Consider the following 13,804-nt stretch of genomic DNA (forward strand, 5'->3'; position numbering starts at 1 on the left):
CAAGACCTGGGCTGCCTCAGTAATTCTGTAAGTTTGATAAGAGATAGCTGGCAGCCTCTGCTTCCTTCCCTGAAAGTAAAACAGACATCACCTTTGCCATGTCCCACTGGCATGTGGTATGGGGTGTCTAGGGGTCACACTGTCTTAAAATTGAGCAGCCTTGGAAGCCTATTTAGAAGTCCCTGGTTGCAGCCAGCACAAATAAAGCTATCATTCTCCTTGGGAAATTCAGAATTTGGTAGAAGGGGACTAGATCTGAGATATGCCTCTCCCCATCCGTCCTCCACCCCCAGGATGTGCGCAAGGCTACAAAAATCATACTTCACCTGGGGAAATTGGTTTCTTTCTACTTCTCTATTTGGGGATATTTGAAGTAGGAGAAAATATTATGCTTCTCTGCATTTATTTCTAATGAAAAGTTATGCTAATTTATATGTAAATTCTGTTTGGCCCTGGGGCTCCTGGCGGTTAGCCAATGGGGCTGCTGATGGTGGGATTTGGCAGTTGACTCCAGGTTGATGTTAGAAGCAGGACAGAGGCTCTCAAGACAGGTGACAGTTATCCAAGACATGGGTCTTCCTCCCCTATTCTCTGACACCTTAGCCAGTGCATTGCCTAGTTAGTTTTCATTTCTGCTGTCAGAAGGCAAGGACATATTTCCCTGGGGGTGGGTGGGGGGAGCTGGTCTTGAACTCAATTTCCCTACTGCCAGTATTAGGGCTGTAGACTCAGTTTGTGAAATGCTAGGTGCCTGGAATAAGCAGAGTACACACACACACACACACACACACACACACACACACACACACACACACAGACACTGATCCTGCTCCATATTACGTAAGAGGAGTCAAGAGAGGATGACTCTAGACTCCTTGTACCTCTACATCCCAATGCCCAAGGCGCAGGATGGAAAGCTCAAAGGCTGAGCCCCTGAGGTTCAGCATGACAGGGAGTCTCATGGGTATTCCTGCATGATCCTCCACCCTGGACCTTCATGTCATGGGCTAATTCTTCCCTTCTCTCTTCCCTTCCTTGCTAAGCCACAACCAAGATGCACACCGTTTGCATCTGATTCCTTTTCCAGTCTGGTCCCTCTGACCACCTCATAGATCTGCAGAGGACAGGGTCCATCACTCAGAACGGGTCAGAGGGACTAGAGCTCAGGAGTCTGGGCAAGATCATAAGAACTCTGTACTGTACTGGGAGCAGAGGAGGCAACCCTGGGACTCTCATCCCTTATCACTCTGCCAGACAGAACTTTCCTCTGGGGATGCAACTGCATAGGATGGAGAGCCTTGCCTCCCCTCCTCCCTGCCTCAGGCTCCAAGCCCTTTGGAGAGCCTTGCAGGACCAAGCCTGTCAAAGTTTCTCGGCTTGTCTCAGTCTCCGAGTTCCAACATCTTTAATAGTGAAGGGGTAACCTAGATCTCCCAACGATGGAGGGAAGGAAGGCTGGCTAGCTGCTAATTCCATGGCTAAGATGAAGTCACAATGGGAGGACTGACACAGGGGCAGGGACCACATAGTGCAGTAAATGGACTCAAGGTGGAAGCAGATTCCCAAATGCACCTGAAATGAGCAGAGCGAACACTGTAGAGACCTGGTCAGAGAGCAAGCCAGCCTCAGCAACTGCAGCCTGGCTTTGCCTCCGCCGCCGCCAAGAAGTAGACCGAAAATTAGCATTCGCCTCTTAGTGCCTCTGTCCTTTCAACTTAAAAAGGCTTTCCTGAATTCCGGAGCCCACCGCAGCCCGCCGCCGCCGCAGCCCTTTATCTGCTCGAAACGCCCACCCCTTCCCAGCCCCGCCACAAACACACCCCCAAACAGATTCAAAACTAACAGTTGTTCAGGCTCCTGAGAAAGGATTTATTCTCCAAAGCCAGACCTCTGGCCAGCACCTTCCAGGAGGTGCCCGATGATTTCCATCCTGCGTTTCCACCCGCGTTGCTCCTTTCGGAAGCTTTGCAAGTTCACTGGCCAATATTTAAAGTTTCCTCCTGTAATTTCTCCCCAGTCGCATAAGCAGCACATTTGCAACCCGGCTGCCCTCCCCATCTGCGCTGATCCCCTGCGTACATGTGTGCTGGGCTGTGTTAAGTGTGAAGGATGTGCATGAAGCTAGGAAGCCACTGCACAGCCACGGACCCACGGGGAGCAGCAGAGACACGTTTTACTTATGCACATACAGTCCCCCCATTCCGGTAGCAGCCAGAATCAAATCAATATTCTCACAGCCTGGTCGGGAGAATGAAGTCCCAGCCATGCTGGTTAAAACGTTCGCGCTTCCACCTGCAAACCGCGCAGCCGAGCGACCCCGGGAGCCTGCAAATGCTTGCAGCACTGGCTACCATTCCCGAGGCTTCTGTAGGCAAATGAAAAGCCAGCCTTACCTTGGAAGAGGCACAGAGCCGCCAGCCCCGTGAAGATTGCCCAAGAGATAGAATTGTGCATTTTTGCCTGGATGGTTTTCATATTTTTTCTTCTTTTTCTTCTTTTTTGTCAGGATCGGTTTTTTTCCCTCCCTCTGTCTCTCTTTCCTTTTCCTTCCTGATAGATTGTGTTGCTCTCAAGCTAGTCCGAGGAGATTTAAATCCACTGTTTTGCTGAAGGACACGACAAGGAAGCCGAGGGCGAGAGAGAGTCTGACTTCTCCGTAATTATCTCCACTCATACTCTGGCACTGAGGCACATTGTACAATCTGGCCCTGGACAGCCCTCCTACAAGCTGCAATCATTGGTTCTAATCCAAGGATTGACAGAGCTACAGCACGCGCGCGCAGGCACACACACACACACACACACACACACACACACACACACACTCAGGAATCATTTGCTGGGCAAATCAAGCTGATTAAAGAGACAGGAGCCTGGAGAGATGGAATGATAAACGCCACTTTGCCCCTTGTATATTACTTTCATTTTTTAAACTGACAGTCAGCAGAGCCCCGAGCCTCCGAAAATCCCCTTCCTCTGGTGTTTCCCAGCCCCCTGAACTTAGACACGCTTTGCAGTGGAAAAATCCCATAGCCCACATGGCTTGCAGGAAATTTTAAAGGGGCATTTTCATGCTCTGTGAAACTTGCAAGAATGAGTCAAATTCTATTTGTTGGTTCTTATTTTCCCTGTGAGGGAAGTATCTTTCAGTGACAGATCTCTCCTCTCCTTCTCTTCAACCTTTCTGTGTAGTCACTTTGAAAATAATAAATAACTTTCTGTTTTCCTCTCCTGTCACTCTTCCTTCAGACAGCCTGGATCCCGCCCATTTTTCATTCACTTTATTTTTTTTAAAGCCACCCATGTTAGACAATCCTACGCCAAGTGATAAAGTATCTAGAATTTGAAAGGACAGCCCACTGTTTGATTACAGAAAACTGTCTGAGAAGGAACATGGCTCCTGCTACATCGCCCCAAACCAACCTTCACTCAAAAGTATATTGTCAGTATCTGTGTATTGACCTTCAGTGAGACAGATTTAAGTTAGATGCACTGAAGGACCATCAGATTACTGCTTTGTGTGTTGTTATTAAATATCCTCAGACTGTTGGGAACATTTATCTCCTTGATGATGCTTAAGAAAGGAAATCACACACATAGATAGATAGATAGATAGATAGATAGATAGATAGATAGATAGATAGATAGATAGCTTTTTTTAGAGTCCTAATTCTAAGGACTAGGAAGCTTAATTTTGCCTACGCCATATAGAAACAAGTTCTAAATTCTGAATAAAAGAAAACCCAAGCCCCTTGCCGACGCTCACCAATTCATTTCAGCACATATTTTAGAATTTCCTCCAGACTGCCACTGCCAATTATACTTTCTGGTGATTCCATTAGAACTGTTAACATATATTCTAGATCTCCAATAGACTAGAGCACTCACTGCCTGTTCATATTTATGGGCACAAAGGTGAAATCAAAATGGTCCTGACACTTTGGGCCCATCCTAGAGGCTCATTCTTCTTGCTTAGTGGGATTCATTGTGAGCCTCCCCTGGAGGTGGGCAGCTCACGAGCCTGAACACTGGGTCCCAAAGCTCCTACAAATCCAGGCCAGAGGAAGGTCCCTTTAGCTTTCTGAGCCTTGGCCTTTGGCCTGTGGAATCAGAGAGCTGGAGATCCCATCCAGTGCCTCTGGCAATTGCATTTAAAGGTGTTTCCTCTCTCTTTTTCTGCCATTCAGTCTCTACTTCACATATCCATCCAAATGCCCTTGATGTTATGAGCTTTCCAGGGCAAGCATCTTATCTTGGGTTCTTTTGTACAAGGCTCTGCATGGTGACATGTGTAATTATAGTGCTCCAGGGCAGCTGGGACAGCAGGCGACAGCAGTGCAGAACGGTCAGAAAGAGGATTCCTTTCGCCTACTCCCACTTCTTTCCAGGATGATGACAAAGAGCAGAGTCACCGAGAGTGGAGAGGAAGGGACAGCAACATGTGTGGCTCTCCTCAGTGGAATGGCACAAAGCCACACACTTAAGTGATTGTTACTATGTTCCCACACATGCAGCAACAGTAGGAAAGTAACCGTCACAGTCAACATCCCTTGAGCCTCCGTTATGAGGCAGGTAAAACATTCAGCGATTCCTGCATTTTCTCATTAAAGCCTTGTGGCCTATGAAGCAGTGGTTCATTATTATTTCCTCTGCCCATTTTATAGATGAGGATGCTGAGGCCCAGAAAACACTTTCCCACAACTACAGAACTCTTAAGAAATAGAGCCTGGGTTTGAATTTAGTCGTTTTTATGTTATATCAACCACAAAATTGAAATTCTACACTAAGTTCTCTGAAGGAGTCAAATGGATAATGGAGATTTCTTATATCTAAACATTTTTCCTATTTTAAAGGCAGTAAAATTATAATATATGCAAACTAACAGGCATATTAGGATAGATGCTATATTGCTTTAAGTTTTACTCCACTTGCCTGTGGTTGGAGCCCATAATTGATCCTATCAGACAGCACCTAGTGAGTGCCGGTTTTCTATGATCGCTTTCTCAAGTTCTTGGGAGAACTTGGGAGTCATGTTATGCCTTGAGGGGCACATAGAAAGAGTGGATCAAGAGCACAGGGAAGAATCCTATAGGTGGACAATGTCATAAATCAGAACTTAGCTTTAGTGGTGCAAAGAACATATCTGAGATCTTCCCTCACACTCTGCTCTAAAGCAATGAGTTTCTTTTAAAAATTGAAATAAAATCAAACCTAGGCCTGTGCCTGGTCCTAGGCAATACACACACACACACACACACACACACACACACACACACACACACACACACACACATTACATGTAATTATAATATATATATATGTGTGTGTGTGCATATATATATATATGTATATATGTATATGTATATATACCTGCTGGGTCCATTTGGTGTCACTCACCTGTGCATATGTTTATTGCTGACCACTGAGATTGGATAACGTAGTAGTGAGTTCATCCCTGGAGAAGATCAACTTTTTCCTCTACTAGTAACTACTTACTGTCTGTAGTTGTCCGTCTAGGGAGGGGCCCTGTGAAATTGGAGGCAGCATGTAACTGGGTGTTGTTATTGCACTGTTCTCATTTAGATGGCCATGTTGCTACGATTTTATATGGGCAGCTCCATGTCATATATAGAAAACACTGTATCAGAGCAGACACCCCATCCTCTGGCTCTTACCTTTTGTCTCCTTTCTATGGTGTTCCCTAAGATGTAGGCGTAAGGGTTCTGTTGTAGATGTATCAGTTGGAGATATACACTCCATAGCCTTTGTTCTCTGCATTTTAACCTGTTGTGGATTTCTGGGATGCCTTCCATCTGCTGCCAAAAGATTCTTTGATGAGGGGCAAGAGTTACTCTTATCTGTGGGTATCAGCACAAATATTTTGAATACAGTTGGGAATTACACCAGTTTAGGAAAGTGGTGATTGACAGAGCAGAGGGCTAGGGTTGTGTCACTCAGGGTCCACAACCCCACTCTGCCCCTCCCCCGCATAGACTATGGGACTCCTTGGGTGATATCCCCACCCCACATCTGTCATCTACAACAAGAGTAATTACCTCTCCAGCCAGCCATAGCACATATCACAGCCACCAAGTCATTTTCATTTATTTTGCTATTTTAACCAAATTGAGACGGATGTGGTTGAGCACGTATCAGTGGAAGAAGCAATCAGGACCTGGGAATTGAGTCTCTCTGGGGCGATAGCTTCAGAATGGGGCTACCCTTTCAGTGAGTCAAAACATATTCCTAAGGGATGCTGGATCCAGCTGGGATGGAACCTCTTGCTGCCAAACCCCGGGATCCGAAATGTGCTCCCTCTTTCTGAACCCGACTTTATCACGTCCAGTAAAATTTCCCCACAGCTTTCACATTTGGTGAGAGCATGAAGTTGCCCTCTCTGAGAGAAGGTACTCTCTCCTTTTCTTCATTGTGAGGGGCTGGCCCAGTCACCGGCAGACAGACCTGTTGGGTCAGTTGGTAGCTCATTTGGTGTTTACAGTTGGCAGAAGGGATCCTGGCATACTTTAGGGAGGATTGTGTCTGACCAGTTTCAGGTTTTACCAAGGGGGTTATGTGGGTGGAATCTGCTTTCCGCCTCCCCATCCTCTCTGTCTGTGTCTCAGATCAATCAAGATGTGTGGCCTCAAATAGCAAGCCACCTGAGCCTGTCATTTTGGGATGGTCTGGGTCTCTGTTAGGGATTTCCAGGAATCGAGGCAGTGGCTGATGAACCTCTGATTGGGGGACATTGTGATTGAAAGGGGACTCTTGGAAGTCTCCTTTCTTTACTCCATAATCAGGGAATCAAGCACTTCTCATCAGGACCACAGGGTGCACAATGATCCTTGGGGGATACCACATTCTTTCCATGTATCCTTTGTGCTCCAGGCCATGAACCAGTGCCTCTACAGAGGAGTAGCCTGAAGCCAAAAATCAGCGTCAAGAAAGACACCTTAAATTTTAGGCAGAAAGATGTTCTGTTCCACTTGCATTCCTTTGAGGTTAAGAGAACTTGAATATGGGGAAGATTTTTTTGCTGTTCACAGATACAGAAGGAAGGGGCTTGGAAACCAAGAAGGAGAAACAGATGAGGCCTTTAACTTCCAAGGAGAGGGCAGCCGGTACTGTGCTCCATCAACCTTTCGTCTTCAGGTAGCTTAAGATTCTGCCCAGTGTGGGGTGAACTGCTACAAATAGGGATTGATTCTCTGCAAACTGCCCCCACGCACACCTGTCACCTTAGGCCACGGCAGACAATAAGTCCAGGAAGGTCACTGTGAGACCCGGCTGCCCTGCTGTCCAAATTGCAGCTGAACCCTGAGATCAGACTCTAGCCCAGGAGAAAGGTGAACAATGGCCCACAAGTGGTGGGCCTGCCCCAAGGTCCATATTGAGACGCCATACAGAGGAGGAGGAGAGGAAGGTATGCGGTCTGAGCGAGGGAGGCAGGAAGGAGTGTGCAGGCGGTGTTTTTATTTCTCTCAGCCATAATGGAAAGAACGGCAGGAGCTTAAATCTAAAGAGCCGCGCAGAAATAATGTTGAGGACTTAACAAAAGCGGCTGCTCTGCTCCGCTGTCCACCTGCTGCGGCCTGCCTCTGCCGAGGCTCTGTGCAGTGGGTGATCTTACATTCTCAGACGCATGCATGAGCCCTGCTGGGGGGAGCGGGAGCCATCCTGCCCCCTGCACACCTGGAGGAGCCTGGTGCTGCTCTGGTTGGTGACTGCACTTCAGGGAAAGCATGGGAGGCTGTGACAGAGAGCAAGGAGTCTCTTGCTTTTTCCAAGGACTGTCTGTGGGAAGGGACAGCAGGCATGGCCATCTTAGGTCAGGCCACCCTATGAGATCACTAAAGTAAGCAAACTGGGTCTAGGGGACAGATGGTGCCTGAGTGATAGGGCTCCGTTTTGAGAATTGCATAGCAGCAGATCACCTGATGCATTGGTAATTCTTTTACACTGATATTAAAATAAAAATGTAACATGTAGCCTGGTGATTTTAGCCCAAAGTCCTACAAAAGAGGAGTGTGTGTGTGTGTGTGTGTGTGTATGTCTGTCTGTCTGTCTGTCTATGCGTTCAGGTTCACCTGTGGTGGAGGAGATGCCAGAAGACACTATTTTTTGTTTGTTTTGTTTGTTTGTTTGCCATTTTGTTTCTGAGATAAGTCAATCATTTATTAGGAAATTTCCAAGTAAGGAGGTAGCCTGTCAGTGACTCTGCCTCCACAGCACTGCAATGACTGGTGAGTGACATCATAGGTTGTTTGTTTGTTTGTTGTTTTGTTTGTGTGGCTTCTATGAACCAAACTCAGGTCCCTCTGTTTGAAGGAAATCACTTTACCAACTGAGCTTTCAACACAGCATCAAACGGAGAGTGTCCCCAATAAATTTTAGGCATGGTTATCTGATCATAATTTCTGTATATTGTCTTCAACAACTCAAAGGAAGCAATATGTTTCAATGGTATAATGGAAAGATGTTAGATTTAAGGTGAAAGAGCTGGGATGGAATCGGTCCCTGTATGAATCCAATCCTTTGCTGCTCGGGGTTTCTATCCTGTCTCCTTCCAGATCATTCTTCAAGGGAGAGCTAGCCTCTGCCTCCGTACCTCCAAGTGCTGGTAGATTCGTTCTTCAAGATGAAGGCTATGAATGTGCTAGCACACACATTGGCTTCTCGGCTTTAAAATCAACTTATATGAAAGCACAAATCAGTGTGCTGGTTAGGGTATATTCAGCAAGAACTTCACAGCCAGGGCTCCCCAGCAAAAGCTGGGGTGCTTTTGCCATATTGTGTCTTGGTGCTGCAGAAAGCTAGGAGGTGACTGATTTGGGATACTCAGCACAGTGAGCTGAGCAGTGAGTAGTTCCTTATGGTCTGACAGAGCTGCCACACTCTTAGTATATAAGTAGTCACCAAAGTCATTTCTTCCTGAATGTTTTCTAGGGTTATGGGGTAGGTAGGGATTTTAGCCAGGGCATACTTTTCCTAACTTGGGGGATACTTTGCTGACACTTGGGGGAACCTCTTCCTGAAAAAATGAGACCAATATATGGAAAGTGGAACAGAGGGGGTGAAGATGCCATTGAAAGCAGACAAGGGAAACTTAGAACCAGAAATCCCCTGCATAGGGTTCCTACTTTCCATTGCCCAGGTGAGTCGGAGCTGGGCTCCTGTTCCTCATAATTGAAAACATCGACGTGAAAAGACCCATGTGGAGAGTGAGTATGAATTTCCTGCTTCTCCAGTCTTTGATCATGGCTTCCCATGCTATTCCAAGTGTCTAGAATTCACATGGAGCTTGTAGAAGAAAGAAGGTCTTGGGCTGATATGTAGTTATATGATATACTTGCTTTAAAATCAAATCACAAATCAAGTAGCCGGTGTCATTATCAACGTGCAATTGAAATAAGATCACAGATGGAAACATGATGAACCGATCCCTCTTCTCTAAAGGCTGGAGTTGGACAGGTTGGGTAAACCATCTTCATCACCACCGCCATCATCATTTATTATTATTTTAGTGAATGCTATGCATGAAACCCTGGACTTTGCACATTCCAGACAAGTGCTCCATCTCTGAATATAACTCCAACCTAGTCACTTCTTAATGAGTGTTTTTATGTGGAAAATCTGCATATGTCCCTACCCTGTTCTTGATAGATGAATACTGTCATTTCAGTTTACTAAGCTCTATGATTGCACATAGAATAACTGGTCAGGACTTCTCAACACGTAAGAGTTTCATCTTGTCTCCACACATGGATGTACTTTAAAATGAAACTAGACTGAGAGGGAGAAGATTAGGGTAGGTCAGTAAGGCAGGGCTTTGGTCTAACCAAACATTGCATAAAAGAATGTGGTCCCTTATTCTGAAAGAGGACTAGCAATAGCAAGGAATTGGAATTGAACCCTTTGCTTGGTGGAAGTCGCATCATTCTGCCTTATGTGCCTGGGTATTGGTATTTAAATGTCTGACAGTGTAAGTGGATGGGCCTGGAGTAGCCAATCCTGAATGTCAGAGAGAGTGGCACTGACTTGAAAAGCATAATTGCTCGATTCTGAGAAGGAGAAGGAAAAACTAACAACTTGTATTTTGGAGTGTGTGTGTGTGTGTGTGTGTGTGTGTGTGTGTGTGTTGTTAAGGATTCTAATATTCTATCACTGAGCAACAGCTCCAGATTTATCTTAAAATTTTTATTTTGTGATGAGGTCCCTCACCTGGAATCTATGATCCCCCTGCCTCAGTTTTCTGAGTAGCTAGAATTACAGGTGTACACCCAGACTGGCACTGCATTTTACACACACACACACACACACACACACACACACACACACACACACACACACACACTAGCTTGCATAGCTATTAAGCACTGTCCAGAGAACTCTCTCCTGTTCTTCTAGATTGGGGCAGTTACAACCTACCTGTGCTTCCCCTAGTATTTTATTGGATGGAGGCTCAGCCCTGTTGGCAGCAGGGCATACCCACAAATGAGATCACACATGTGGATACAACCACCCTTTTTTTGGTACCTGCTACCCCCAAATAGTGTAACAGAGCACAATACAATCACAGCATGCCAAGTTTAGGCACAAAGCCAGGTAGAACGATCCTTGGGACGCCTGAGGAAGATCTACTTCCCATTGCTGGAATTGAGGACTCACTGTCGGTGCATAAAGCTTCACTCTTCTGACTTTGGCCTTTTCTCTTCATTTACCAATCTCCTGGTAACCAATTCATCTCTCCCCTTGTCTAATGTTGTTCCTTACATTTCACAATGTCTGCTCGCCTTGATTCGAAGTATGTCTATTCTGGAGAAACTCATTCTGATTTATTAATCTAAATTTGTATTTTTCCTACTGAAAGAATTTAAGTTTTAAAACCTGGAACTGCAGGACATGTTCCACTACTGTCTATAATGGATGGCCCAGGGTGTGGTGGTTTTGCTCCTTTAATTCCACAGCTTTAGTCAGAGGGAGAGACAGCAGTGAGACCAGAAGGGCCCTGAGACTCCAGAGAGGCTGTAAATGCATGGACTCTAGAAAAGGAAGTTGGAAGACAGGAGTGGAGACCTGACAAGGATTGCCAACAACATAACTGATGCCCTTCCTACAAGATTCTGATGACTGGCTTTCCAGCACAGACAGGTGGTCTTGCAGGTGGTGGGCATAGACTGATGCTGTTATAATATATGGCCTTGCCTATGTGTTATCCTCTGTAGACATAAGGATGAAGTCCCTTATGGGGGAGGGGGTATCAATGGAGTCAGTGTGGGAGCTGTCTCCAAGGCATCAGTAGCTCTTCATCATAGACAATTGACTGATTCTAACCACAATAAGATATAGAAGAGACATATAAGGGTTTAAAATCAAATCACTCTGTCATACTGAAGAATAACGGTAATTCCTACTAAGGGAATGTATATATTTTTAATTTTAGAGTGAATTAAGTGCCTATAAAAGGTGTTGAGTTGGCAGACTAGAGAGCTGGTGCTTTTGATTTATGCCCAGTGAGGAAAGAGAGAGGCAGTTGCCTGGCACATTTCTGAGAGCTTGGACCCACCCACCCATGTCCTCTACACTCTGTCTCTCAAAGATTTGCTGTCCATGGTCCCCCTTCCCCGTTCTTCCTACAAGTTTACAATGGCTTCAGGTAAAGATGCCAGCAGGGTCAAATATAGGGAATCCAACAAGAGAATATTGTGGTCCAGGGGCAACCCAGCATCCTGTGACCATCACTCACAGTCCAAGCTGACACAGAACCTGTGTGCATCTTCCATTTGTGCTCCATTTTGGAAGCACATTTGCATGCTTTATTTCATAATCTTCCCCCCAAAAATATTTGTTCAGCAACACTTGCTCTTGTCACTTTTGTTTTAGGCAGGGAGACTTAGGCCCCAGAAAAATGATAGAATGTTGGATCTGGAGTTATCGTGAAAAAGTGACAGGGCTAAAAATAGTACACAGATTTCTTTACTTTCAGTGAAGATGGCAGTCTCCAATGTGGAAGGAGGAGGCAGCAGTGGGTGTGGACTCGGGCGACCTAACACCCTGGCTTTCATTCCACTGCAGTTTGGTCCTCACTACCTACCATAGGGTGAAAACAAAATTACACACAGATAAGGCAATGGCAATGGTAAACACATTAATAAAAATAACATCTTAAGGAGAGGAGACCTCTATCAGGATAGATTAGAAGCCCAGAGGCAAAGCAGCTAGTGTAGCCAGGAAGGTGAAGCAGAGCTGGCCTCACTGCTTTAGGTCCCCACTTACACACAGCCTTTATTTACAGGATGCTTAAGCTGTCTGAGCCTTAGATGCCCCATTAGCAGACTAGGGGAGGAGAAGCAGCCTCAGGATTATACACAGTGCCTGGATAAAGCTGCTGGCTCTCAGCAGGCTCTGGGTATACATTAGGTCACATACTAAGGGAGCATTGTTTTTTTTTCCATCATGTAGAGGACTGTGATAATTTGGAGATCTTTTTTTTTTTTTTTTTTTTTTAAAGAAAATGAAACACTGATATTTTTAATACAGGGTCAACTTTTACTGGCTCTAACTTGAATTTCTTTTCTTGTTCCCTGTTCTGCATTGTGTTTAAGAGTTGGCTGTTGATTTCCTAGCTGGTGAAGCAACCTTCACTATAGCTCTATTAAGGCTAGTCCACAGACACTTTCTGGAACTGGTTGTATTGATAAGATACCAAAATATGTTAAAATTGACTACTCAGTGATTGATGGCAGGAGGTGTGTTGTCCTCATGGTCTGTGGAGGAAGACGAGGCCGTTCCAGGGTCCTGAATGCACAGCTTCATAATGCTGCCAATAGGCCCATGCACACACAGACAGAGTTCAGGCAGTCCACAGCAATCCAGAAGTTCTGTCATGCAGTTAGTTCTAAAGGATGACACGGGGGCAAGTGTCTTTAAGGAGTATGTCTGTGCTTGCTGTTATCAGTAATGAAATGTTTGTCGAAATGTCACTGCACAAGTAAAGCACTTACATGGGGGGCAAGGAGATGTAACTCTCAAAGATAACACACACACACACACACACACACACACAGAGAGAGAGAGAGAGAGAGAGAGAGAGAGAGAGAGAGAGAGAGAGAGAGAGAGAAAGAACTCTAGTGTTTTCCAAATGTGCATTTCCCACAGCAACTAAATTCAGAGTTACTTGTGAAAGTATTGAAAACACAACCAACACTTTGCTATGTATGCTTATTATTGCAATATGCCTTACTCACATGCTACCCCATCATGCAAATGGGCCAAGAAGACGGTAGAAAAGTGAAGGAGTCCTCGTATAAGCAAGCAATGGGGGAACTCAGCCTTCATGTTGATTCCAAGTGACGCCTTTCCTTAGAGGAGCACTGGTCATCTACAAAAGAGCTGATGCTTTTGTTTCCTTTAAAAACAGCACAGAACTATCTTAGGTCTCCCTGTTATGGAAGAGACCTAAGGATGCCTCTTAAGACTTGGGGATGTAAATCCCTATGTATTTACTGAGCTCCAGCTGGGTGCACTGGCTCAGGTTCTGTGTTAAGTTCTGCATGGATCTGGATCTGACCATAGCCCCGAAGCCTCCCTAAGCCCTTGCACCTCCTCCTCTTGAATTAGCTGTGGAGCACTCACCTAGCTCCTACACTGAGTCAGGTACTTTGAATACTATTGATGCAACTGATAGTAATTCTTTCTCCTCAAGTAACTCATGATTCGAGTGGGGCACAGCTACAGTCATGATGGCTTTATAAGAATCCCAGTGGATAAGGCAAATCTCACCCCCCTTTCCAATTCTCCCTCT

General features: G+C 45.5%; 1 protein-coding gene across 3 annotated transcripts in view; it reads right to left on the reverse strand.

The window, feature by feature from the left end:
* Positions 1 to 3,000, reverse strand: part of Ntm (neurotrimin) — a 974,869-nt gene extending 971,869 nt beyond the window's left edge. For all 3 annotated transcript variants that reach the window (XM_021206042.2, XM_029543147.1, XM_021206044.1), the window contains exon 1: positions 2,394 to 3,000. In XM_021206042.2, the coding sequence (XP_021061701.1) occupies positions 2,394 to 2,475 (82 nt within the window). In that variant the 5' untranslated portion in view covers positions 2,476 to 3,000. The remainder of the gene's footprint in view (positions 1 to 2,393) is intronic.
* Between the last annotated feature and the right edge of the window lie 10,804 nt (positions 3,001 to 13,804).

The sequence above is a fragment of the Mus pahari genome, chromosome 10 (assembly GCF_900095145.1).
Source record: "Mus pahari chromosome 10, PAHARI_EIJ_v1.1, whole genome shotgun sequence".
In the NCBI taxonomy this organism is placed as follows: Eukaryota; Metazoa; Chordata; class Mammalia; order Rodentia; family Muridae; genus Mus; species Mus pahari.